The sequence below is a fragment of the Homarus americanus genome, unplaced genomic scaffold (assembly GCF_018991925.1).
Source record: "Homarus americanus isolate GMGI-L3 unplaced genomic scaffold, GMGI_Hamer_2.0 scaffold6317, whole genome shotgun sequence".
In the NCBI taxonomy this organism is placed as follows: domain Eukaryota; kingdom Metazoa; phylum Arthropoda; class Malacostraca; order Decapoda; family Nephropidae; genus Homarus; species Homarus americanus.
The window spans coordinates 16,681,082-16,707,177 of NW_024730668.1; the positions used below are offsets into that span (position 1 = coordinate 16,681,082).

At 37.6% G+C, this 26,096-nt stretch overlaps 1 protein-coding gene across 3 annotated transcripts in view; it reads right to left on the minus strand.

The window, feature by feature from the left end:
• The window catches only part of LOC121867246 (putative zinc metalloproteinase YIL108W), a 54,859-nt gene that overhangs the window by 8,453 nt on the left and 20,310 nt on the right, over positions 1-26,096 (minus strand). For 2 of the 3 annotated variants that reach the window (XM_042367101.1, XM_042367102.1), the window contains exons 4-6: positions 10,382-10,783; positions 10,048-10,092; positions 5,415-5,456 (exon numbers count right to left, since the gene is read on the minus strand). In XM_042367101.1, the coding sequence (XP_042223035.1) occupies positions 5,415-5,456; positions 10,048-10,092; positions 10,382-10,783 (489 nt within the window). The remainder of the gene's footprint in view (positions 1-5,414; positions 5,457-10,047; positions 10,093-10,381; positions 10,784-26,096) is intronic. The other variant, XM_042367103.1, reaches the window with a different exon arrangement.

The window sequence follows — 26,096 nt, forward strand, 5'->3', positions numbered from 1 at the left end:
TATAGCGCAGTGCAGTGTTGATTTAAAGAAAATAATCTTGAATTACACCAAATGAACTAAAATTTTATGGGTGAAATGGCGGCATGGGGTGACTTCTCTTCCACCCCAATGCCTTCTCCTCCACCCCCATTCTAATTCCCATCATCATCATCATCATCATCAACCAGGAGCCTTCTACATACACACCTCAAAGTAAGTGTATTTTACTGCATTTATATTTAGTTTGTATGTAATTTTCGGTGAGCTAGAACCAATTACCCAAAAACTCATTGAAACAATGGTTTCGGTTAACGAATTTTTTGGTTAACGAGCAACCATCTGGAATGAATTGTGCTCGTTAACCGAGGGACCACGGTGTATATATATACACCTAGACCCCGACTTACGACGGGGTTAGGGACCCAAATCCAGGTCGTAAGTCCGACATGGTCGTAAGTCCGACATAGATATAAAAAAAAAAAAAAAATAATGGATACAGTACAGTGAAAGTAATAAATAATAAGGAATGGATACAGTGTGACTGAGCACTTAACCTTTAATGTAGTCAGCTGAATGCACATGGGGCCCCCATAATTTTCTAATTATACATGGAGACTACATTAACTGGAAACGTTTCGGTATAGAAAATGCGTGTGTCATTTAAAAATTTATTTATTTTTTTTTTTATCTATATCTGAGGCGGTCGTAAGTCCCGACGGTCGTAAGTCCACGTAGTCCTAAGTCGGGGTCTAGGTGTATATATATACAGTAGTACCCCGCTTAACGCGGTCAATAAAACCCACAGGGTACCGTGTTAAGTGAAAACCGCGCTAAGTGAACAACAGAACATATGGGATTAATTCCAATAAAAACTGGCCCGATCCCCAAACTCCACTTTTTCACAATACCTATGTTCTAGTAAAAATAACATCTTAATTTTATGATGGTACATGCACACAATTAATACTTAAGAGAAATACAGTCGCCAAGTTAATGTCCATTCAAATAACGGACTCGACTCCCTCCCCCTCTTCTCACACTACACTGCTGGCTCTTCCCTCTCTGAGAAATTTTTGGGGGAAAACCACTAAATTTTAATAAATAATACCTCAAACTAAAGTTAGGATAATACAATTGACATTGCTGGATTCCTTGTAAGACCAGGAATATTTTGAATATAAATGTCATATATTTTTCACAAAAGATAACATATTTACTCAGATTAAACATTACATCTATAATTTGTATGTCTAATGCAAAATCTATGATGTTTATATTCAAAATGATCATCAAATTATAAGAATTCCAGCAATGTAAATTATATTCTGACCGGGTAATTTGTATGAATTTTATGAGCTAAAACAAAATATCTTCAGTTAATAAAAAAAAAAAAAAATTCTTCACACGGTAACAGATGGTCGGTCGGTCCCTCCCTCTCCCCCCACCCCCCACCAACCGTCCCTACCAGATGTGTGGGAAAATCAGAATATTTACCTTTTTAGTAATAAATAATACCTCAAACTAAAGTTAGGATAATATAATTGACATTGCTGGATTCCTTGTAAGCCCAGGAATATTTTGAATACAAATGTCATATATTTTGCACAAAAAATAACATATTTACTCAGAGTAAACATTATATCTAAAATTTGCATGTCTAATGCAAAATCTATGATGTTTATATTCAAAATGATCATCATATTGTAAGAATTCCAGCAATGTAAATTATATTCTGGCCGGGTAATTTGTATGAATTTTATGAGCTAAAACAGGCAGTCAGGCAGGGTGGCGGGTGGGGCGAATCTAAAAATAGCTCTCGAGCCGGACACTCACAGCGTATACGTGGAAAAAACCCGCGTTAAGTGAAAGTTCGGCTGTGGCGAGGCACCGCGTATACGGTAAAACGCGCTAAGCGAAACCGCGTTAAGCGGGGTAATACTATATATGTGTGTACAGTCAACCCTCAATTTACGCGGTCCCACATTCTGCGTTTCCACGTTTACGCGGTGCCCTGCCAGAACCCAGGATGCTCACATTCCGCGGTGGGTGTACCCCTTTACACGGTGAAGTATAATTTTTTTATTTAGCTCATAAAATTCATACAAATTATCCGGCCAGAATATAATTTACATTGCTGGAATTCTTACAATTTGATGATCATTTTGAATATAAACATCATAGATTTTGCATTAGACATACAAATTTTAGATATAATGTTTACTCTTGAGTAAATATGTTATCTTTTGTGCAAAATGTATGATATTTATATTCAAAATATTCCTGGTCTTACAAGGAATCCAGCAATGTCAATTATATTATCCTAACTTTAGTCTGATTTATTATTTATTACTAAAAAGGTAAACAGTCTGGTATTCCCACACATTTATCTAGTAGGGACGTTGGTGGGGGGTGGGGGGGAGGGAGGGAGGGACCGGCGACCGACCATCTGTTACCGTGTGAAGAATATTTTTTTTTTATTAACTGAAGATTTTTATTTTAGCTCATAAAATTCATACAAATTACCCGGCCAGAATATAATTTACATTGCTGGAATTCTTACAATTTGATGATCATTTTGAATATAAACATCATATAATTTGCATTAGACATAAAATTTTTAGATATAATGTTCACTCTGAGTATGTTATCTTTTGTGCAAAATATATGACGTTTATATTCAAAATATTCCTGGTCTTACAAGGAATCCAGCAATGTCAATTATATTATCCTAACTTTAATCTGAGGTATTATTTAATACAAAATGTTAAAATTTATTTTTTTCACCCACTCTTTCTCTTGAAGGGAGGATTGGTGGGGGGTGGGGGGGAGGGTTGGGACTGACCGCGCGGTTGGAAGAGGGGGGGAGGCAAGGTGGGGTACTTTGATTGACAGATAGTGTCGTAAAGAATATTTTTTTTTTATTAACTGAAGATATTTGTTTTAGCTCATAAAATTCATACAAATTACCCGGCCAGAATATAATCTACATTGCTGGAATTCTTACAATTTGATGATCATTTTGAGTATAAACATCATAGATTTTGCATTAGACATACAAATTATAGATGTAATGTTTAATCTGAGTAAATATGTTATCTTTTGTGAAAAATATATGACATTTATATTCAAAATATTCCTGGTCTTACAAGGAATCCAGCAATGTCAATTATATTATCCTAACTTTAGTTTGAGGTATTATTTATTACTATACCTGGTTTTCCCCCCAAAATTTCTCAGAGGGAAGAGCCAGCAGTGTAGTGTGAGAAGAGGGGGAGGGAGTCGTGTCCATTATTTGAATGGACATTAACTTGGCGACTGTATTTCTCTATTTCTCTTAAGTATTAATTGTGTGCATGTACCATCATAAAATTAAGATGTTATTTTTACTGCAACATAGTTATGTGTCGTCAAAAAGTGGAGTTTGGGGATCGGCCTGGACTCCATTTCAATTAATCCCATATGTTATGTTATTCACTTTACGCGTTTCTCGCTTTCCACGGTACCCTGTGGGTTACATTAACCGCGTAAAGTGAGGGTTAACTGTATATATATATATATATATATATATATATATATATATATATATGTATGTGTATGTATGTATGTATGTATGTATGTATGTGTATGTATGTATGTATGTGTATATATATATATATATATATATATATATATATATATATATATATATATATATATATATATATATATATATATATATATATATATACAGTATATACATACATACACAGTGACCCCTCCGTTAACGAACTCAATCCGTTCCAGAAGGTCGTTCGTTAACCGAAAAGTTCGTTAACCGAAACCATTGTTTCAATGGGTTTTTGGGTAATTGGTTCAAGCTCACCGAAAATTTCCTAAATTCAACAAAAATGGTAGAAAAGTTCACTTACTTTGAGGTGTGTATGTAGAAGACTCCTGGATGATGATGATGATGATGGGATTTAGAATGGGGGTGGAGGAGAAGGAAGAAGATAAGGCATTGGGGTGGAAGAGAAGTCACCCCATGGCGCCATTTCACCCATAAAATTTTAGCTCTCTTGGTGTAATTCAGGATTATTTTCTTTAAATCAACACTGCACTGCATTATATATTGTCAATGTGTAAAATATATTTCAAAATGACCAATAATTTGCTTGGAAACACCGAAAAAAAGCGTTTAGTTGAAGAGAGTCTCAAGCAAGATGTTACCTCCAGTGAAAACAGAGAGAGACTAACTCCTGTTTGCTGTGTTAAGAGGCTGGATGCCGTGCATTAAACTAGTCACTTTACCTTCAATTATGTTAAAAAATTGTTAAAATGACTAAAAAATTTAATATTAAACTTTTAAAATTATTGAATAGTATAAACTTCTTGATATTTACTAAAATAGTAAGGAATTTAAGCCCTAGAACCGGTTAATGTATTGGCGGACTGATACTAAAGCTGGTTGCCCGGTCAGTGCAAGCGAAAACATGTTGAATCGGTTCGTAAGAACTTCGTTAACGAATTTTTTTAGATTAACCGAATTGAAGATCCTTATAGGCAGTTAGTTAATCGAAATTTAAGTTAACAGGTGTTAGATTAAGAGTTCACTGTGTAAATATATATATATATATATATATATATATATATATATATATATATATATATATATATATATATATATATATATATATATATATATATATATATATATATATATATATATATATATATATATATATATATATATATATATATATATATATATATATATATATATATATATATATATATATATATATATATATATATATATATATATATATCTACAAAAAAAATTACTTTTACTTATAAAATGCTCAAAAGGTCATGAGAAATGTTTAGTATAAGTGAAAAGATTGAAAACTGCTAAAATCTTTAGCGAGAGCTTCAGAGTTTAGAGAAAGCTATGAAATTTCATGAGAAGCGCAAGCATCACTTTGTGTAAAGGCATGATCCAAGGAATAAGTCAGAGAGCATCAATACATATGACCTTCAGCAGCAGCTTCTGCAACAGAGGAGACATAGGTGGAGAATTTCATGGTTATGGATGTACACAAGTACTGCAATATGTACTGTAGTTCTATTTTGTAAACATCAATGGTGCCTTTTTTGGATAATGTTACAATTACATACACAAAAACAAAGATTTCCTTAAAAAATAAACCAACTATTTCTTCCTTAGAATTAGTAAGAAGACAAAAATAAAGTAACAGTGAAATAGGACATTAGTTTTACTTTAGGCTTTTTATGGCATTTTAAAACTTGTAATTACTGTAATTCAATTTGGGGTCTTACAAATGACAAAAGAATGAAAATGAGCCACAATTTGCTCAACATAAAAACAACACCACAAGAATCATGCATGTGTACACAACCATGAAACTGCCACAAGGAAGGTCAGCTAAGCTACTCACATAGCTGAACAACAGCCAACCTTTATGGCATGGCCAGTTACGCTAGTACAGGAGAGGAAAAATGATTACAAAGATTAGATTTGAATAGTAAAACAAATTACACATAAAATAAAATGACTATCAATGACATGGAAAAATAAAAAGAAAATTTTAGAAGTTAATAATGTTCTGAGTTAAGGGGGAATAATGTTGTGAGTTAAGGGGGAGGGAGCTCAGTGGTTTTCAAAATATTGTATCCCATTGTTTATATAAATTTATATATTAAGCCAACTTTAACTAGTTTTGGGTACTACAGTTTTGGTATAATTAATTATAAATATACATCTTTAACAACTGAGGTATTACAGACCCACAAGCAACAACACAATGGCCAGTATGCACTGTGGAAAAATGAATCAAAGACCAAGTTTTCTGATGAACTGGATATAAGGTTTTTTAGAGAACTTAAATTGGCATCTGAGGCTCCAACACCTTATGTGTACAGTATATACTGTACCAAAATATTGTACAGTCGACCCTCGTTAATTCGGACCCCTTTAATCCGGATTTCGGATAATACGGACAAAATCTGAACGAACTTTTTTTTTTTTTTTTTAAGATTTGTAGGAATATTACCTACGCGGACCTTAAGCTAAAATGCTGGTCCACCCATTGCTGGGATAAAACACCAGCGTCTTTTTGGTCAAATGTAACATCTCCACCACTAGTGTGGGGGGGGGATGCAACTTTTAGCTTCAGACATGAAAAATATTTACCATTTACTGCCAGTAAACAATGGAAATGTAAAATTTGTACCAATTAGTAATGAAAAGTTGTGCAGTTCCTTCAGCAAATGAAGCTCACCAACTTACAATAGGCTAAATTACCTTACAACGTGTTTTCAGTAGTCTATGTTGAAGTTCTTAGCACAGGCTAACTTATCATATCATATACGGTATCACAGTTCTCATTGATCTACAAAAAATACCGGTAATAAAAACCTTTTTGATATTTCACACTTAATATAATACCCGGTAATCTACTTCAACCTCCTATTGTTTACAACGACACATGACGCACCACCAGCTGTTGAGTATCAGCTACACGGTACACGTGTTTTTCGAATCATTTTCAGTTAAAAAACTGTTACATCACATGTATATTTTACCTTAACTGTGCCTGAATGAATATATTCTCGGAAATAAATAGTTGTTTTGCTGAAACGTGATGTATTTTAATGTAAAATAGGATAAAATACATGACGAAAACAAAAGACTTTACCTAACCTTCCGATGTTCTAGAGAAGTTACTCGTTTTTTTAATAGTTTTTGGTTAAAATACTGTCATATTACAATGGTATTCTATTCATACTGTGCTTGATATAATGCATTCACGGAAATGTAATATTTTTGCTGAAATGACGTAGGTATTAGTGGAAAGTGGGATAAAATCGTGACGAAAACAATGACTTTCGCTTTTTTCGTTCAAAAGATGTTACCGTAATCGCTTTTCGATTGGTTTTCAGTTAAAAAACTGTTGTATTACAATAATATTCTATCCTAATTGACTTGAATAAATACTACGATACCATATTTCTGAATAATTTCATTAAAATTCGTCCAAATCATTTTCCTTGTCAGCGTCTGCAGCACCAAACAGCTTCTCCCAGTCCTCTCCTTGAACAGGGCTAGAGGCTACGTGTTTTTCGAATCGTTTTCAGTTAAAAAACTGTTACATCACACGTATATTTTACCTAAACTGCGCCTGAATGAATATATTCTTGGAAATAAATAGTAGTTTTGTGAAACGTGATGTATTTCAATGTAAAATAGGATAAAATACATGACGAAAACAAAAGACTTTACCTAAGCTTCCGATGTTCTTGAGATGTTATTCGTTTTTTTAGTAGTTTTCGGTTAAAATACTGTTATATTACAATGGTATTCTATTCATACTGTGCTTGATATAATACATTCACGGAACTGTAATATTTTGCTGAAATTACGTACGTATTACAGTGGAAAGTGGGATAAAATCGTGACGAAAACAATGACTTTGAAATATAATGCAATATTAACCCCTAAATCGGTTAATTCGGACAATCAGCTAAAACGGACACCCTTCCCCCCTATTAGTCCGAATTAACGAGGGTCGACTGTATAGTGAAAATAAATCCAAATACCACAAGTCTTAATATGCAACTGGCATCACTGCCAAAGATAATCTTTTATTGCTACAAAAATGGAAAATAGTTTATACTCATACATAGTCAAATGTGGTGTTTCATTGAAGATGATGTTTATTATCAAAACAAAACCAATCTATAGCAAAATTAAGGAAGATTATATTAGGTTAGGTTCAACAGTTTAATAATAATACTTTCCAGTTTGATATACCTGTAGATAATCATAAAACAAACTACCTGTATAAATGAACAACATCATTACTAACCTAATTTATTTCATGTAACTATAGATTGGTTTTGTTTTGATAAAAATACTTTAAATGAAACAGCAAATTCAACCATGTAAACAAATTTCTATTACACAGACACAAACATATATTTACAGCGTAAGTCTGTTTATCCAACATTAATCTATCTAATATTTCCTCCATACTTCCCAGTTGGATGTTTTTGGTGGTATCCCACCTTGGACATTGGTTAGTGAGAGCACCAGAGGCACTTCACTTCCACCTGCATCTTACACTGTTATTGTTTTGACAGTAGCATCCCTCACTCCTCTTGGCTGGTTCTTATATTGTTTTCTACTGTAATTTTGACAACAGTATCCATCCCTCCAATGTGTCATCTAATAAATCAATTATTGCATTCACAAGAAAACTGGCAAGTAACCCCAGAAACAGGAAGGGAGTAGTGTTTTAGCATTGAGCAGGTAATAAGCATTAAAAACACACTGAGAATGGCATAAGATTAGAATCAGTTAGTCTGTGTTAAATAAAATTCAGGTAACATGATACAATAACAGTGCAGGATTGTTCTGTATGCCTAAACGCAATTTTACATCTTTTTTTGGAACGAATACACACAACATTTATAGTACAGTACACAACATTTTGATTAAATATTGGTATACAGTATATAAACATTACCAATAGAATATATCATACAATATGTCTATCATCTAGGTATCAAAATGCAATGTAAGCTGATGTCAAGTTTCTCTTTGCTTATAAGTAGGATAAGTGATCCAAAAGTCTATGTACTAATTGTTAATAGGAAGAACAATTTGTTCATGAAACTAATTGGTGTTCACATATGGATAAATGAATGCAACATTGGAATTATATTGTTCAAACAAAATTAGTGAATGAAAAGATTAGACAGTTCTTGTTTCAATAAAGTACAATAAAAGCATCAAAGCGAGGTATTTCCTATTCACGTATTGTGGAGTGTGATAGCAGACAAAGATATTGTGCTTATTATCTATAAAAATGGTGAAAGCAAACATGAATGTACTGATTGCTTAGAAGAAATGTAAATGCAGGCCTCAAGGCATTTACTGATTCCCAGGCCAGGATCTGCAAATACTGTACAGGGGGTCCTCATTATCTGCGGTTAATTGGGACCAGAAAAATGCCTCTCATAACGAATCCACTTAAAAAGGGGAATTAATCCCATAAGAAATAATGGAAATAGGTCAAATTGAGACCATGACATTGTACACGACAATCAAAAAATATTTATATCTCTTAATAATCATTTACCTTAGAAACATGTGTTAAACATTTGATAACACATTATTTTAAGAAATTATTTAACTTTATAAATTATCTAGCATCCTTAAAGCTCATTGGGGTCGGTGTGTTGACCTTGCAGAAGGGAGAGTAAAATGTTGCCCTGTGGAGGTAGAAGGTCATGTAGCAGCAAGCTACCTTGTCAGTACCTCATGAAAACTGTATGGACTCCATCTTTAATGTCAAGACAAATCTGCCATCTTGCTTCAGTTACCAGTTGACCAACCATGTATCAGAGCTAGGTGGAGGGTATCTCACCCACCTGTCTATGGTCTCAGCTAGAATATATGGCTTCAGGATCGACCTTATATTTATAGCTTGATGCCATTCCTCAGGCAGCCCATTTATTGATAGCCAGCTACAACAATGGAAAGATAAATTCACTATCAATGTGCCTGTACTCATGCATAAATCTGGACTTCCTGATGAGGAATCTGAATGTACAGTATCTAACTAAGTGACCTAGGCCTAATCTCCCTTTGGCTAGTCCATTCTTAGTCCATTCTCCTACACACACTTAGCCATGCCCTGTAAGTTTACTTTTGCGCTCTCCTTCCTTCTTCTTTATTATATACACACTTTTATGCATGACTGAACCCTTTAAACATTCCTTCCCTTTTTGTTCTTCGACCATCTTCTTAAACAATCAAGCCAAGAGACAGAATACATATATTTTTACAGTTTTAAGTGCTGTTGCTGCATCTGTCTTAGAAACATTTAACAACCAAGGTGCTTACAGATGAGCATGTACATAGACACCATCTTCTAACCTAACTACAGTACTCAAAACAGCTTACTGTATACAATGATGGAAATAACCTGATGGTTTACACAAAGAAACAGTCTATTCTGTACACCATATAAATTTTGCAACAAGCAGAGATATGTGTAGTCTTACCCTTTCAATTCAGGAGCTTCTCCATCTGTCACTACATTAAGCCATCTGCAAGGAGGGAATTGAGTTTAAGAAGAAGCAAAATGGAGACAGAATTAATATAGTAACATAAAAAAGATTCACAGGACAATAAACCAAAAGCCTTATTTTGATTTACATGCATCCTGGGACTGAAGTGACTGTAGTACAGTAGTATATCACTAGATTCACTATGAAGATAAAATACACCATCATTAATCAAACAAACTTTAATTTGCACACATAAAATGAGAACTAAATCAAGAATAGTGGACAGTGTGTTGCATTATGTGTTTTCATACACAAGCATCTAACTTACTTATGGAATGCCAGCAAAACAGCACTTGACCTTGCCCAAAATGCTCGACACTTGCTACCATCATTCTCCTGGAGTTTGTTGTTGTTGAGGATGCTGCTCGTTATATTTGGTGAAGGTGCATTGAGCAAAGTGCGGCTGCAGGCATTCTTCTGGGTTTGTGAGGATGACAACGAATCTTCTAAGGTCAAGGGTGAATTAGAATCAGAGTTAGAATTGTTAAACTTTGTCGGGTATCTTCTGGTGAGAATTGGAGGACTGTAAACGCCACTTGATGCTAAAGGTTCCTTGGGTGGCTCCACCGTCATGTTGATGTTGTCTAGTGGGATTCTTCGCACAAAATCAGTTGTGAAGGTAACTGACTCCTTAATTAATGAACTTGACATAGACTGTCTCATGACAGAGCTGGAATATAAAAAACAAAACAAACTATCATCATCTATGTTCTTTCAATTCACCCAAACTCCTGAAATAATTCTGATTTATTATAGATAAACCTTAAAAAAAATTTACTACTACTCCCTGTCAACTATTTTTTCTACAACATCCTTCTAATCTTTACTTTATGTCAATACTGTATAAAGTCCTCATATATAAGTAAACCTCGATAAATAATGTCTCGTTCAGCAATATTCTGCTTTAATGATGGTTTTGAATTAAGACCACCTTACCATATAAAGTACAATAAAAAAATTCACTTTAATGATATCCATCGAATATCCATCAATATTCCCCTCATCGAGTAGCTCCACGATTATCGTTCAGCATTGTTGACTGTACGTACATTATATATACTCTGTATCATCGGTGTTTTGTTTTCTCTTCTAGTGAGAGGACAGCACAGCACTAAGATTAGATTGAACTGTGTTATGGTGACTGTGAAGTGATATTTTCTGCTTCCTTTTTTTCTTTTTCTGACTGTAAAGTGCTTCGCCTCTGTTGTTGTGAAAATGATGTGAGTGGTGTCGGTCGCTATCATTGTTTTTATGTTATCATTGTTCGCTCTGTTTTTGTGACAAGTGCTTTTGCTCTGTTTTTGTGACTGTGAAATGAGCAGTGTAACTTTGAAAATGTCTGGGAAGGCCAGGGCATCCAAGACAACTGTGTCTCTGAGGTGAAGCTTGACACTGTGAAGTGGCGTGAGACTCCTCAGAGGCTTTGTGGGGGTCAGGGTGCTGTCTCCACTCCACCTACAAAAGTCCCCTTAGCCTCGAAGGGGATATGTGATGATGACCAGGCTTATTCTTCATGATGTGGTGAGTGTTGTTTAATTGTTTTCTATTGATTTTTATAAATGTAAGCATTCTTTTTGTCGGTGATACATGTGTGTTTGGGGGACTGCTGAGAACGTATCCCATTGAACCCCTTGTCATAATGATCCCTATCTACAATACAGTGGTCCCTCGGTTAACGAGCACCTCAGTTAACGAGATTTCGGTTAACGAGTTACCTTCCATAAGATTCTTAACTTCGGTTAAAGAGCAATCCCTCAATTAACGAGTTTCTTACGAGCCGACCTCAACATGTTTTAGCTTGCATTTGGCGGTCCACCAGCTGTAGTATTAGTCCGCCAATACAGTAATCGGTTCTAGGGCTTAAATTCCTTACCCTTTTAGTAAATATCAAGAAGTTTATACTATTCAATAATTTTAAAAGTTTAATATTAAATTTTTTTAGTCATTTTAACAATTATTGAACATAATTGAAGGTAAGGTCACTAGTTTGTGGCACGCCATCCAGCCTGCCAACACAGCATACAGGCGTCAGTCTTTGTGTCTTTTCAATGGAGGTAACATCTTGCTTGAGACTCTCTTCAACTAAATGCTTTTTTTCTGTGTTTACAAGCAAATTATTGGTCATTTTGAAATTTATTTTACATATTGACAACATATAATGCAGTGCAGTGTTGATTTAAAGAAAATAATCTTGAATTACACCAAGAGAACTAAAATTTTATGGGTGAAATGGCCCCATGGGGTGACTTCTCTTCTCTACTCCCTTCTCCTCCACCCTCATTCTAATTCTCATCATCATCATCCAGAAGCCTTCTACATACACGCCTCAAAGTAAGTGTACTTTTCTACCTTTTCTGTTGAATTTAGGCAATTTTCAGTGAGCTGGAACCAATTACCCAAAACCCATTGAAACAATGGTTTCGGTTAACGAGTTTTTCGGTTAACGAGCAACCTTCTAGAACGGATTGTGCTCGTTAACCGAGGGACCACTGTATATCACTTAGTAATAGGTTTATCAGGAACCTAACCCCATTGTTTATTAAGGTTTACCTGTACACTTTTCAAAGACAGACAACAATCCTACATCAAAAGACATTCAAGTGTTGAAACCCCAAAACACAACTAAAAAAATTGACCAATCTTTCAAAGGTTAAAAACATTTACAATACTGTACACCCGCCAATACGAAAGATGTCCCATAAGGCCAATTATTTTATGAATCCAACATAGGTACAACTGGTTCGTAGTATTAATGTACGAGAACTAGTTTGCGTGGCGTAGCGGCGAGGCGGAGCAGTGGATGGGGAGTAATGCGTCACCCAGCCACGCGCCTTGAGGGAGTGTCAGTACCGTATATCTCGGCCTATAAGGCGTCGGGGTGCATAAGACGGCCCCCCCAAATTTCCATTTAAAAAGTAGCTTTTGAGCTCTATTCGCTGTATAAGACCAGTACCCCAAATGTGACACTTACCCACTGACTCAGTAGTCCTCTACCAACCATCCTTGGTTTTTTAAAATAAGGCCAATTCACTTCAAGTAATGTCATCAAATGTTACCCGCTGGTGTAGTGTAAACACTAGTGACGTCACTGAAGCGTCTGCTATTTACCGGTAACTGGAACTAATGTCGGTGTCGAGTAAAATTTTTCCATTTACTTGAAATGGATTTACCGATTTATTTGTTTATTTATTTATTTATAATATACTGTAACATATTAAACACACTGCAAGTATTTTCTTTAATTTATATGCTTGCTTCACACGAGACGATCGGTGGTGGGAGTGTTACCTCGTCTCGGTGGTGGGACTGTGTTCCCACTGTTTACCGTACTTTTTTTTAGTAAGTTCATTTTTGTTAGATTTTTTACTAATAGTGTTATTTTATGTGGATAAAAATGTTACAATGGACTTAAAACTATAAAAAATCATCTAAGCATGCTTGAAAACATACATATCGACACCAAGATCACCCAGATTGACCAACTACATCAATTTCTATAAGAAAAATCAACTTTTGAAGGTCAATATGGCGGTCACCTTGAAAAATGGTCGCCATCTTGAATTTTTAAATGGCCAATCAGGCAGACTTGACTAGTAACCATTAGAGAATTACCATGCCAAATTTGGTGCTTGTACCACCATTTTCATGATTCTCTTGAAAAATTGCATTTAGCTGCCCCACTAATGTCACCACTCCCATCTCAACATGACACTCGTATACTGAAATATTGTATTTCATACTACATATGACTTTACAAAAAGAAATGTCCACGTCTGGTTAAATAACTCTTGTAGATATAATACCAGTTGAATAAACGAAACTAAAAAACTGGAGATTGTAATTACAGTGAAGCCTTGACAACTCCATTATGAAGTTAGGGATTAGATGACGCCAAATACAATCACCTTAATGCACTTTAAGAGAGAGGAGTCACCGTGCCAGGGCTTAATATTATCCTGGACCCTAGAGGTTGATGACGTATTCAGTGTCGGGCAGAAATACATCGATGTACACAGCACATGATCCCAATCAACTCCAGTATAGGTGTTAATAATGTAGAGGTGACCAGGTGTGTTGCACGTTGGTAGTGTTGGATGGTGATGCAGGAAAGAGGTAGTGTGTTGAGGGTGGTGTGTGGTTATGACTCACTCCCACAACCCCCCCCACACCACTCACACATCCTCACAACTGTACCACAAAGCCCCCACACTACTCATACAGCATCCTCACAACACTACCACAACCCCCCCACACCACTCACACATCCTCACAACTGTACCACAAAGCCCCCACACTACTCATACAGCAGCCTCACAACACTACCACAACCCCCCCACACCACTCACACATCCTCACAACTGTACCACAAAGCCCCCACACTACTCATACAGCATCCTCACAACACTACCACAACCCCCCCACACCACTCACACATCCTCACAACACTACCACAACCCCCCCACACCACTCACACATCCTCACAACTGTACCACAAAGCCCCCACACTACTCATACCATCACACATCCTCACAACTGCCACAAAGCCCCCACACTACTCATACCGCATCCTCCTAACACTACCACTGCACAACCCCCCCACACCACTCACACATCCTCACAACTGAACCACAAAGCCCCCACACTACTCATACCGCATCCTCCTAACACTACCACTGCACAACCCCCCCACACCACTCACACATCCTCACAACTGAACCACAAAGTCCCCACACTACTCATACCGCATCCTCCTAACACTACCACTGCACAACCCCCCCACACCACTCACACATCCTCACTACCACAACCCCCACACCACTCACACATCCTCACAACTGAACCACAAAGCCCCCACACTACTCATACAGCATCCTCATAACACTACCACAACCCCCCCTACACCACTCACACATCCTCACACTACCACAACCTCCCACACCACTTACACATCCTCACAACTGTACCACAAAGCCCCCACACTACTCTTACAGCATCCTCACAACACTACCACAACCCCCCCCACCACATACACATCCTCACAACACTACCACAACCCCCCACACCACTCACACATCCTCACAACTGTACCACAAAGCCCCCACACTACTCATACCGCATCCTCCTAACACTACCACTGCACAACCCCCCCACACCACTCACACATCCTCACAACTGAACCACAAAGCCCCCACACTACTCATACCGCATCCTCCTAACACTACCACTGCCCCCCCACACCACCCACAAATCCTCACCTACCACAACCCCCACACCACTCACATCCTCTGCTGAACCACAAAGCCCCACACTACTCATACAGCATCCTCATAACACTACCACAACCCCCCCTACACCACTCACACATCCTCACACTACCACAACCTCCCACACCACTTACACATCCTCACAACTGTACCACAAAGCCCCCACACTACTCTTACAGCATCCTCACAACACTACCACAACCCCCCACACCACATACACATCCTCACAACACTACCACAACCCCCCACACCACTCACACATCCTCACAACACTACCATAATAAAATTAATTATTTCTAGTGTGGTCGACTTCCTACACAAAGACAGGCTATAAATAGCCATCTTATCTCAACCTCCTTCCTTCCCCCTACATCCCTCTGTTCTCAGAGAGGTCTTGGTAAATAACTTTTGTTTGTTTATTTTCATTGTTTGTCTAATTTATCATGTTGTATCAAAGTAATATTACTAAAAGTTTTAGGCAGCTACCAAATGGGGAGATTCTACTGCCTGGGAAGATATTGGAAGCACAATGTACAGTATTGTCTAATGGTAGACCCTACTTCCATATGGCATCACGAAAATTGTGACCAAGTCTTAGGTTGCTGATTTATCTTTCTGTCTCATTTACACACAATTGCAGAGTTTCAATTGTTTCTCTTCCTTTGACAACACAACATACATACAATATAATGTTTCTCACCTTTGATCTTTTTTCCATTTATTTATTGTTGGTTATTTAAAATAATGCCAATTCACTTCAAGTATTGGCATCAAATTATACCGGCTGGTGTACACTAGTGACTCACTTAAGCGGCAGTTATTTAATTGGAACTAATGTTGGTGTGAGTAAAATATTTCCATTTACTTAAAATAGATTTGCCGATTTATTTGTTTATTTATTTATTTATAATATACTGTAATACATTAAACACACTGCAAGTATTTTCTTTAATTTATATACTTGTTTCGCGAAAAAGGGAGGCTAGCATTATAACTGGTAGGTGATCATTAAGGACCAAACTCCGAATCCATGACTCCATGAAGTGACTTCTGTTCATCATTTATATCCTAAATTTACCACTGTCGGTAGTTTCAAGAATTAACGCAGTCATTTACTGAATATTCTTTGTAAAAAAATTAATTTTAAATTAATTATTTATAGGAGATAAGTATTATGATCAGTAAATATACAGATATGCATTACTGACCACCTCCGAACACAAGGACGGCTAAAAATAGCCACAGGCGGTCACAGTCAAGGTCACTTTCCCTGGTAGGACTTTGTGAGTGGTTTACCATGTTTCCATCACCACTCTTGACACGCAATATTTAAGAGGTAAGAATTTTATACTTGGTGATTAAGACGACCCCCTAACTTTGGGCAGATTTTTTTAATGTTCAAATTCCGTCTTATAAGCCGAGATATCGGATGCGCCTTACCCTCACCTCAGTAACATGTGTGATCAAGTGCAAACTGTTGTTTTTCGCTTATTAACTCTATTTTCTGTCCTCATCATGGCTCCCAAATGCAAACCTGATGGAAGTGATAATAGTGCATCCAAGAAAAGGAAAAAATTGCAATGGAAGTGAAAGTTGATGTAATTATACATTCTGAAAAAGGTGAAACACCCTCAGTCATTGGTGAAGCATTGGGCTTCAGTCGGTTAACGATCACAACAATTTTGAAAGACATACACAAAATTCTTGAACATGTAAAAGGATCTACACCAATGCACTCAATTGTGATAACAAAAAAATGGATTGTTTATCGAAATGGAGAGATTGTTAGTGATATGGGTGGCAGATCAGCCAGCCCCCAGGTTTCAATGTAAGTGTTAAACTTTAATTTTGACTTTCCTTTACTATATTTTGCCATTAAATTTCTTCTTTTCTCGTAAATTAAGTGATTCAAGATGTATAAAAGGACTTAGGCTATGATATAGTGCATATAGGGTATGTGTTCCTACTTAAGAATGTCCTCAGGAATGGAACTCGTTTGCAACCCGGGGACACCCTGTACTAATATTAAACAGTACCACAATTTTGAAGAATGAATCACATATAAGTGTAATTTAATATTGACTTCCAAGTAGAGGAATTTTCTGTAATGATGAGTGTCTCACTCCCTTGAGAATTTACATACCGTACTGGTTTTGATATACCGTCCAGTATCTTAGTAGATGAGTCACCATCATATACACAGTAAAGCCTCAAATAACAACGGTAATGTGTCCTCCAATATTGCAGTGAAGGGTGAATCATCTTATCGCAAATCATTAATTACCATTCAAATAAAGCAATAATAATGAGATGCGTTCCCAAGTGTGACCTTTTCATATCTTTTGTGTGGCTTTTTACCCTCTTACCCCCCAAAACAATACAATTAATGAAAATTGCAAACTACTGGTTGAACCTTCCTAATCCAGTACTCTATTGTCCAGCACCTCCCGTCGTCCAGCAAAATTTTAGTTTGTCTTACGGCAGCTAGTGCCCACCGGCGCTAGTATCCATGGTTCGGCATACCCTTTGTTTACATCTGGACCTCGTGGAGTTTGGTATGTTCCTAGGTATTTCAAGTGTTTCTGTAATATTTCACTTGTTATTTACCCTTAATATGCCTCCTAAGCATATTAATTTTATTATTTCATTTACTGTACAGATATTTTTTTTCTTCTTTACAGGTGAACATCACCAATTTATGACAGGTACAGGTACCCTAACTATTTTGTCATATAAAGTGCAGAATGAGAATTATTGTTTATCTATTTTCGTTTCTTACAATTATAGTACACTGCACAGTAGAACGTGGATATGTTCCAAGAGAGGTTGCTTTAAATCTGTCCTTAAGAGTGACTTTAAGTTTTTCTCTTATAAAATGTCACTGAACTGACACGAGAGAATATAATTAACATTGCTGGAATTCTTATAAGATAGTGATTAATTTTAATATAAACATGCTATAGCTCACATGAGACATACAAAGAGCAAAATTTTCTATCTCTTGTGCAAAATATATGACGTTTATATTCAAATTATTCGCTGTCTTGCAAGGATTCTAGAAATGCAAATTATATTCTCCTAACTTTAGTCTGTTATATTATATAAGATAAAAACTTAAAGCCTACTGTAAAACCACCAATCCCTGGCTGGGAGGGAGGGAGGGAGGGAGGGAGGGAGGGAGGGAGGGGAGGTGACAGTGACATGTTTGACAGATGGGGCCAAAGGTCTAGTGAAGTATTTATTTGTTTATTTATGTCCTTTAGCTTGAGTTTATATTTTTTGCTTATAAAATGTCACAGAAGTGACCGGGGAGAATATAATTTACATTGCAGGAATTCTTATAAGATAATGATTAATTTGAATATAATCATGCTATAGTTTGCACTAGACAAAAATTTTAGTAATCATTTAGTACATTATTTTGAGTACATGTACAGTACAGCTTTGCCCTTAGGACAGTGTAACGTGCCCAGAGAAACATTAGGCGCCAAATTTTAAATATGATGTGCCAGATTGGCATATTCTAGAACGGGGTGGTAATATCGACAATATTTACCTAAATTTTGCCAAGGCTTTCGACAGTGTACCCCACGAAAGGCTGAAAATCAAACTGGAAGGGTACGGAATTCGGGGAAATGTCCTAGCGTGGATAGAAGACTTTCTACATGACCGCAAGCAATGTGTGGTGATTAATGGCACGAAATCGTCATCTGTACCTGTAACAAGTGGGGTACCGCAGGGTAGTGTATTGGGCCCGCTGTTGTTTGTTTGTTTCATAAATGATATGCCTGATGTTGTACACTCCTCCATACAAATGTTTGCCGATGACGCCAAGTTATTTCGGGAAATTAAGAACCAAGCGGACTGTGAAGAGCTGCAGAAGGACCTCTGTGGGCTCCAGGAATGGTCGAAGGAATGGCTGCTGAGATTCAATGTCACGAAGTGTAAGAGGATGCACCTGGGGCGTACCAACGGTAAGGAGGCGTACCATATGTCCCAACGGGATGAAGAAAATGTACTAGTTGAGACTGTGTGTGAGAAGGACCTAGGTGTGTATGTTGACAATGAGCTGAAGTTCTCGGGCCATTGTGAGAAGAAGGTAAATCAGGCAAATAAATTATTGGGTCTTATAAGAAGGTCGTTCAGATATCTAGACGGTCCGTCCCTCGTGACGATCTTCAGGAGTGAAGTGCTTCCCCATCTGGAGTACTGTCACCCCATCTGGTCCCCGAGATATGCTAGGGACTGTCAGTTGGTTGAAAATGTTCAAAGGAGGGCCACCAAACTGGTGCCTGCACTTCGGCACCTCAGCTACCCTGAGAGATTGGAGCGCCTGAACTTGCCTAGCTTATACTACAGACGGGCAAGGGGGGGACCTAGTTGAGGTTTATAAGCATCTCAGGGGGCACTACTCAGTTGAGTGTCCTTACTTGGAGCTGGCGGACGCTCGCCCCACAAGGGGTCACAGCTCAAGATTGAAGAAGCCGCAAGTCCAGAAAACCGTGAGGGCAAACTTTTTCGGAGTGAGGTTGTAAACTCTTGGAACAATCTACCAGAGAGTGTTGTGACGGCACCGAGTGTGAGCTCTTTCAAGAGAAGACTTGACCAACACTGGAGCGGGTTCAGGTACATTCAGGAGCCGGTGCATGCCCAATATTTGCCAACAGTGCGTGACAGAGACGTGACCGATCGCCCGGGCGGCTAGCGAGCCGACCTTTTGGTGAAGAATATAAAGGAAAAGAGACGTGACCGATCGCCCAAGCGGCTAACAAGCCGATCAGTGGCGAAGAGGATAAAAGTTACAAAGACCACCTGTGGTTTAGAAAATTCTATAGTCCGGCATCGCTCAGGTCCAAAGGGTGCCAGATTAGGGGGGTTCAACCTGTATATTCTTTAAATAAAGTTTCTGAATGCACCTTATACAATATAAATGAATAATAATATGGTCACACAAGAGGAGATGTGAATTGGGAAGGCATTGTTTTCATTAATGTTTACAGCCGGGAGTCTGGGACGGTAGTTTTACACGAGAAAATGAAGAAAATAAGACCCTGGTTGTAGCTGTAGTAAAATTAATGTAAAAAAATTAATATATATGTTTTAAGTAATGTTATTTAATGTTACTAAATGAAACAATAGAAGTAGCTAGCCACTAATAGTAAAGACAAAAAAGTGAGATGGATTGGGAACACCAACATATACGTGTGCATTTAAGGATACCGCGTCATTTATCTTTTTAAGAATATGTACAAAAGATTCATTATTGTTTATTACTGAATATGTATCTGATTGAATTAATCTTTATATATCGTATATACTCGTCTATAACCCCCCTCGTTTATAGGTCGACCTTGATTTTTTGACCAAGAAATCGTGAATTTACGATATTCCTCGTTTATACTTCGACCCACGTTTTTGAGGGTAATGGAACAACAAAACCTTCACTAAAAACGCTCTACGTCCTATAAACTGAGGCTCGCCGTGCATGAAACACGAGTGCCGAAGGCAAATTGTTTACCATTTATTATTACAACACTTTACACTGTAATACGTACGTAATTTCAGCAAAAATATTACATTTCCGTGAATGTATTATATCAAGCACAGTATGAATAGAATATCATTGTAATATAACAGAATTTTAACCGAAAACTATTAAAAAAACGAATAACATCTCAAGAACAGAAGCTTAGGTAAAGTCTTTTGTTTTCGTCATGTATTTTATCCTATTTTACATTGAAATACATCACGTTTCAGCAAAACTACTATTTATTTCCGAGAATGTATTCATTTAGGCGCAGTTTAGGTAAAATATACGTGTGATGTAATAGTTTTTTAACTGAAAACGATTCGAAAAACACGTTCCCTCTAGCCCTGTTCAAGGAGAGGACTGGGAGAAGCTGTTTGGTGCTGCAGACGATGACAAGGAAAATGATTTTGATGGATTTTAATGAAAATATTCAGAAATATGGTATCATAGTATTTATTCAAGTCAATTAGGATAGAATATTATTGTAATACAACAGTTTTTCAACTGAAAACCATTCGAAAAGCGATTACGGTAACATCTTTTGAACGAAAGAAAGCGAGTCATTGTTTTCGTCACGATTTTATCGCACTTTCCACTGTAATACGTACTAGGGTGTGTCATAGGAGGGAAGATCAGCTAAAACTAATGGCCCATCACTTTTTTGGTAGATTTTAGTGTATATAAACAGAAAATAATTTCAGTTTCAATATTTTGCAACCTTTTGCTAGGTAAATTTTAGCGTGAAATTTATCGAAAATCTAGCGTACAGCTGCATTAGTGCATTACAATTAAATAGTGAACATTGCTTTCTGACTTCATTCTTTAACAACCCAACTAACAATATTTTTTTCTGTTTCAGATTCTGATGCATTTATAAGTTGATAATATTTGCGATGGCTGCTTGTGTCAGGACGAGGAACCAAAAATCCAGCCATCTCAGTCACTATCTTGGGTCAGGAAGGCTCCTGAAGTCGGAGTTGCCTACATTGAGAGATGCTTTGGAATACGGTGTTTTAATCAGGCAAATCAGTGAAAAGAACCAAGAACTTACACAAACAAAGACATTGCCAGTGATATGATAAAGCTGTCTTGGCACAATGCTCTGGCTACGCTCAGTTCAAGCCTCCAGTCATAACAAGTCAGAAGAAGATTAGTGAGACTGCTAGCCAGTTGGGAAAAGGCAAGAATATCTCTCTTGGGAGAGAAAACTTGCAGTTAAGGACAGCTTTGCCAAGCAACTGGACCAGTTATTTGACATAATTACTTGCAAGTGCCCAATTGTTCTCTGTCCTGAGTTTGGATGCGATCGTGACTGTAAATCCGAGGCCCACATCTCCTGTATTTGCAAGCGTGAACTGAAGATTCCTGTGATCGAACTGGCATTTGTCAAAGCACAGAGAGAGAAGACTGGCAGTATAGGGGCTCTCATGATTTCTAGCCAAGATATTCCGGAGTCCAAGAGACAGGAGGCTGCCACAGAGAGACAGAAGAGGAGAAGAGTTGCCGAGGAAAAGAGACTTGAGAAGGCCCAGGGTGAGGTAAAAAAGGCCGATGATTGGAGTCAAGCTGATTCAGAGTTTAATGACTTCCCCATGGCTGATCCGAGTGCTGACCAGGAGAATGGTGACTTTGTCCCTAACCCAGAAAATAATGATCCCAAACCTTCCAGGCATAAGATTCGAAATAGGAAAGATATCCCGAGCATAGCTCTGGCCAGCATCGACACCACACTGGTCTCAGAGAAACTGCAGAGGTAGCAACAGCTGCCTGGATTGACGGTGGTTTGATAACACCTGATGATGTTCACCTGGTGATAGATCATAACAAAGTAAGGAGAGCTCAGGAGAAACTTGTCAGTAACCTAGAAGAGGAGTTTGATAAGGGGATAAGATAAAATGGAATCAATTGTTTGTTCTTTGATGGGAGAAGGGATAACACTAAAGTGTTCCTGAAAGTTGGAGATTCTGACAAGTTGTTCCCTGCCATGGTGAAGGAGGAACACTACTCCTGCTGCAGTGAACCAGGAGGGAAGTATTTGTGGCATTTCACTCCAGAGAAAGATGACATCAGGAAACCAGCTGAGATAGTGGCAGATAACATTGTGAACTGGCTGAGAGAGAGGAACGTAGACCAGACCCTGCAGGCCATTGGAGAGGACAGCACCAACACGAACACAGGGTGGCAAGGGGGGTTCATACAGTGGATAGAGCGGAAGATTGGGAGAAAGCTGGTCTGGATTGTTTGTGACCTCCACACCAACGAGTTGCCACTCAGACATCTGATCCAGGAGCTGGATGGCAAGACTCTTTCAAACAACAGATGGTCTGGTCCTCTTGGCAAGATGCTGGACTCTGCCACTGAGTTAGAAATAAATCCGAGCTTTGAAAAAATCACAGTTGGCCCTCCACTCGTTGAGCTTGCACATACTGTCATTGACGACCTGAGTACTGACCAGTACTATGGTTACATGATTTGCAGTGCCATCAAAACTGGGGTCATGCCTGATAGACTTGCTTACCTGCAGATAGGTCCAGTCTCACATTCTAGGTGGCTCACAACGGCTCTCAGGTTCTGCAGAATTTGGGTCAATCATCATAAACTGAAAGGGAACCAGCTTCACAACCTGAGACTTATTGTCAAATTCATCGTGAGTGTCTACTTGCCAAATTGGTTCAACACCAAGGTCAGGTCATCGTTCTCCGAAGGTCCGAGGCATGTTCTCTTCCAGCTTGAGCTCCTGAGGAGTCAGCCAAGGAAGGTTGTTCAGATTGTGGAGCAGACTGTGAGGAGATGATCTTGGTATGCTCATCCCGAGGCAGTTCTGCAGACAATGCTCTGCAGTAAGGATGAGGAGGAGAGAAGAGTGGCAGTCAAAAAGATCTTGGATATGAGACTTATGAGAGGATCTGGGCATGACGAATCAGTTGGTGCGATTCCTTCAGGGTCAGGAAGACTCCTGAAGTCAATCTAGGTGCCAAGACCCTCACTGATCTCATAGATCTGGATAACATCCAGGCTGGCAGTGAGCCCCCTCTTACCTGCAGCCTCACCAATGTTCAAGTCAGAGCTTTCCTGGACAACCCCATGCATGTCCCTGCCTGGCCCTCGCACACCCAGAGTATAGAGCGTTGTGTACAGCAAGTGAGCGAGGCCAGCAGTCACGTGTACAGCCAGGAGAGGAGGGAAGGCTACATCCGAGCTCAGGTGGTCAGCAGGGAGGTGATGAGTAGAAACAGAAGCAAGAAAGACATGTTCTCTATGGTGTGCAGCAACACCGGGTCGTAGTAGTAAAACCGGTTTTTGTATTTGATGATTTTGTTTTCTAAAGGAATATTAAATTTAATATATGTGTCAAGATCATTCGTTTCACTATTCTGGATCATTTTCATCCTAATAAATTAACCTGATACATTTACTTTACTTTAAATAAGCTATTTAGTGGTGTTGGTAAAAGGGTGGGAATACTGAATTTTCATAAGATTTCAAGTTAAATTTTACCTAGCAAAAAATGAAAACTTTTCAAATCTGAAGATATCACATGATTCTGCACATAGAACTACATCATTAATACCATGGGCCGATTTTTCAAACTCAAAAAAAAAAAATTCGCCTCCGTATGACACACCCTAATACGTACGTCATTTCAGCAAAAATATTACATTTCCGTGAATGCATTATATCAAGCACAGTATGAATAGAATACCATTGTAATGTAACAATATTTTAACCAAAAACTATTAAAAAAACGAGTAACTTCTCTTGAACATCGGAAGGTTAGGTAAAATCTTTTGTTTTCGTCATGTATTTTATCCTATTTTACATTAAAATACATCACGTTTCAGCAAAACTACTATTTATTTCCGAGAATATATTCATTCAGGCACAGTCAAGGTAAAATATACTGGTGATGTAACAGTTTTTTAACTGAAAACGATTCGAAAAACATGTGTACCGTCTAGCTGGTACAGCTGGTGGTGCGTGATGCATCATGTGTCGTTGTAAACAATAGGAGGTTGAAGTAGATTACCGGGTATTATATTAAGTGTGAAATATCGAAAAGGTTTTTAATACCGGTATTTTTTGTAGATCAATGAGAACTGTGATACCGTATATGATATGACAAGTTAGCCTGTGCAAAGAACTTCAACATAGACTACTGAAAGCACGTTGTAAGGTAATTTAGCCAATTGTAAGTCGGTGAGCTTCATTTACTGAAGGCACTGCACAACTTTTCATTACTAATTGGTACATATTTTACGTTTCCATTGTTTACTGGCAGTAAATGGTAAATATTTTTCAGGTCTGAAGCTAAAAGTTGCTCCTCGCCCTTCCCATCATGCACGGGTTCAACCTGACAAAACTATTACGCATGTATCGGACGACCCCCAATTTTTTGCCTAAAAATTTGGTCTTAAAAACTCGAACTATACACGAGTATATATGGTATATGCAAAATGAACAATACAATTCATTAATAATACGTAGAATATTAAAACACACAAGAAGATAAGAGATGGGATTGTTGTCAGTGTTTACACCCATAATGTCAGTTATCCACCTGAAACTGAAGAAAATAAGACCCTGGTTGTTGTTGTTGTAGTAAAATTAATGCAAAAAAATATGTATGTTTTAATTAATATTATTTAATGTACAGTAAAGTAACCACTGATATTAAAGAAAAAAAGTGAGACAGATAGTGGAACGCCAATGTATACGTTCACAATCAAGGAAACATAGTCATTTATCTTAAGAAAATGTACAAAAGATTCATTATTGTTTATTATTGAATATATACAGTGATCCCTCGGTTAACGAGATTTCGGTTAACGAATTACCTTCCATAAGATTCTTAACTTCAGCTAACGAGCAATCTCTCGATTAACGAGTTTTTAACGAGCGCCCCTCATGTTTTCGCTTGCATTTGGCGGTCCACTAGCTGTAGTATTAGTCCTCCAATACAGTAATCGGTTCTAGGGCTTAAATTCCTTACTACTTTAGTAAATATCAAGAAGTTTGTACTATTCAATAATTTTATAAGTTTTATATTAATTTTTTTTGTCATTTTAACAATTATTGAACATAATTGAAGTATAGGAAGCTAGTTTTTTGCGCGCCAAACAGCCTGTCAACACATCATACAGGCGTCAGTCTCTGTGTCATTTCAGTGGAGGTAACATCTTGCTTGAGAC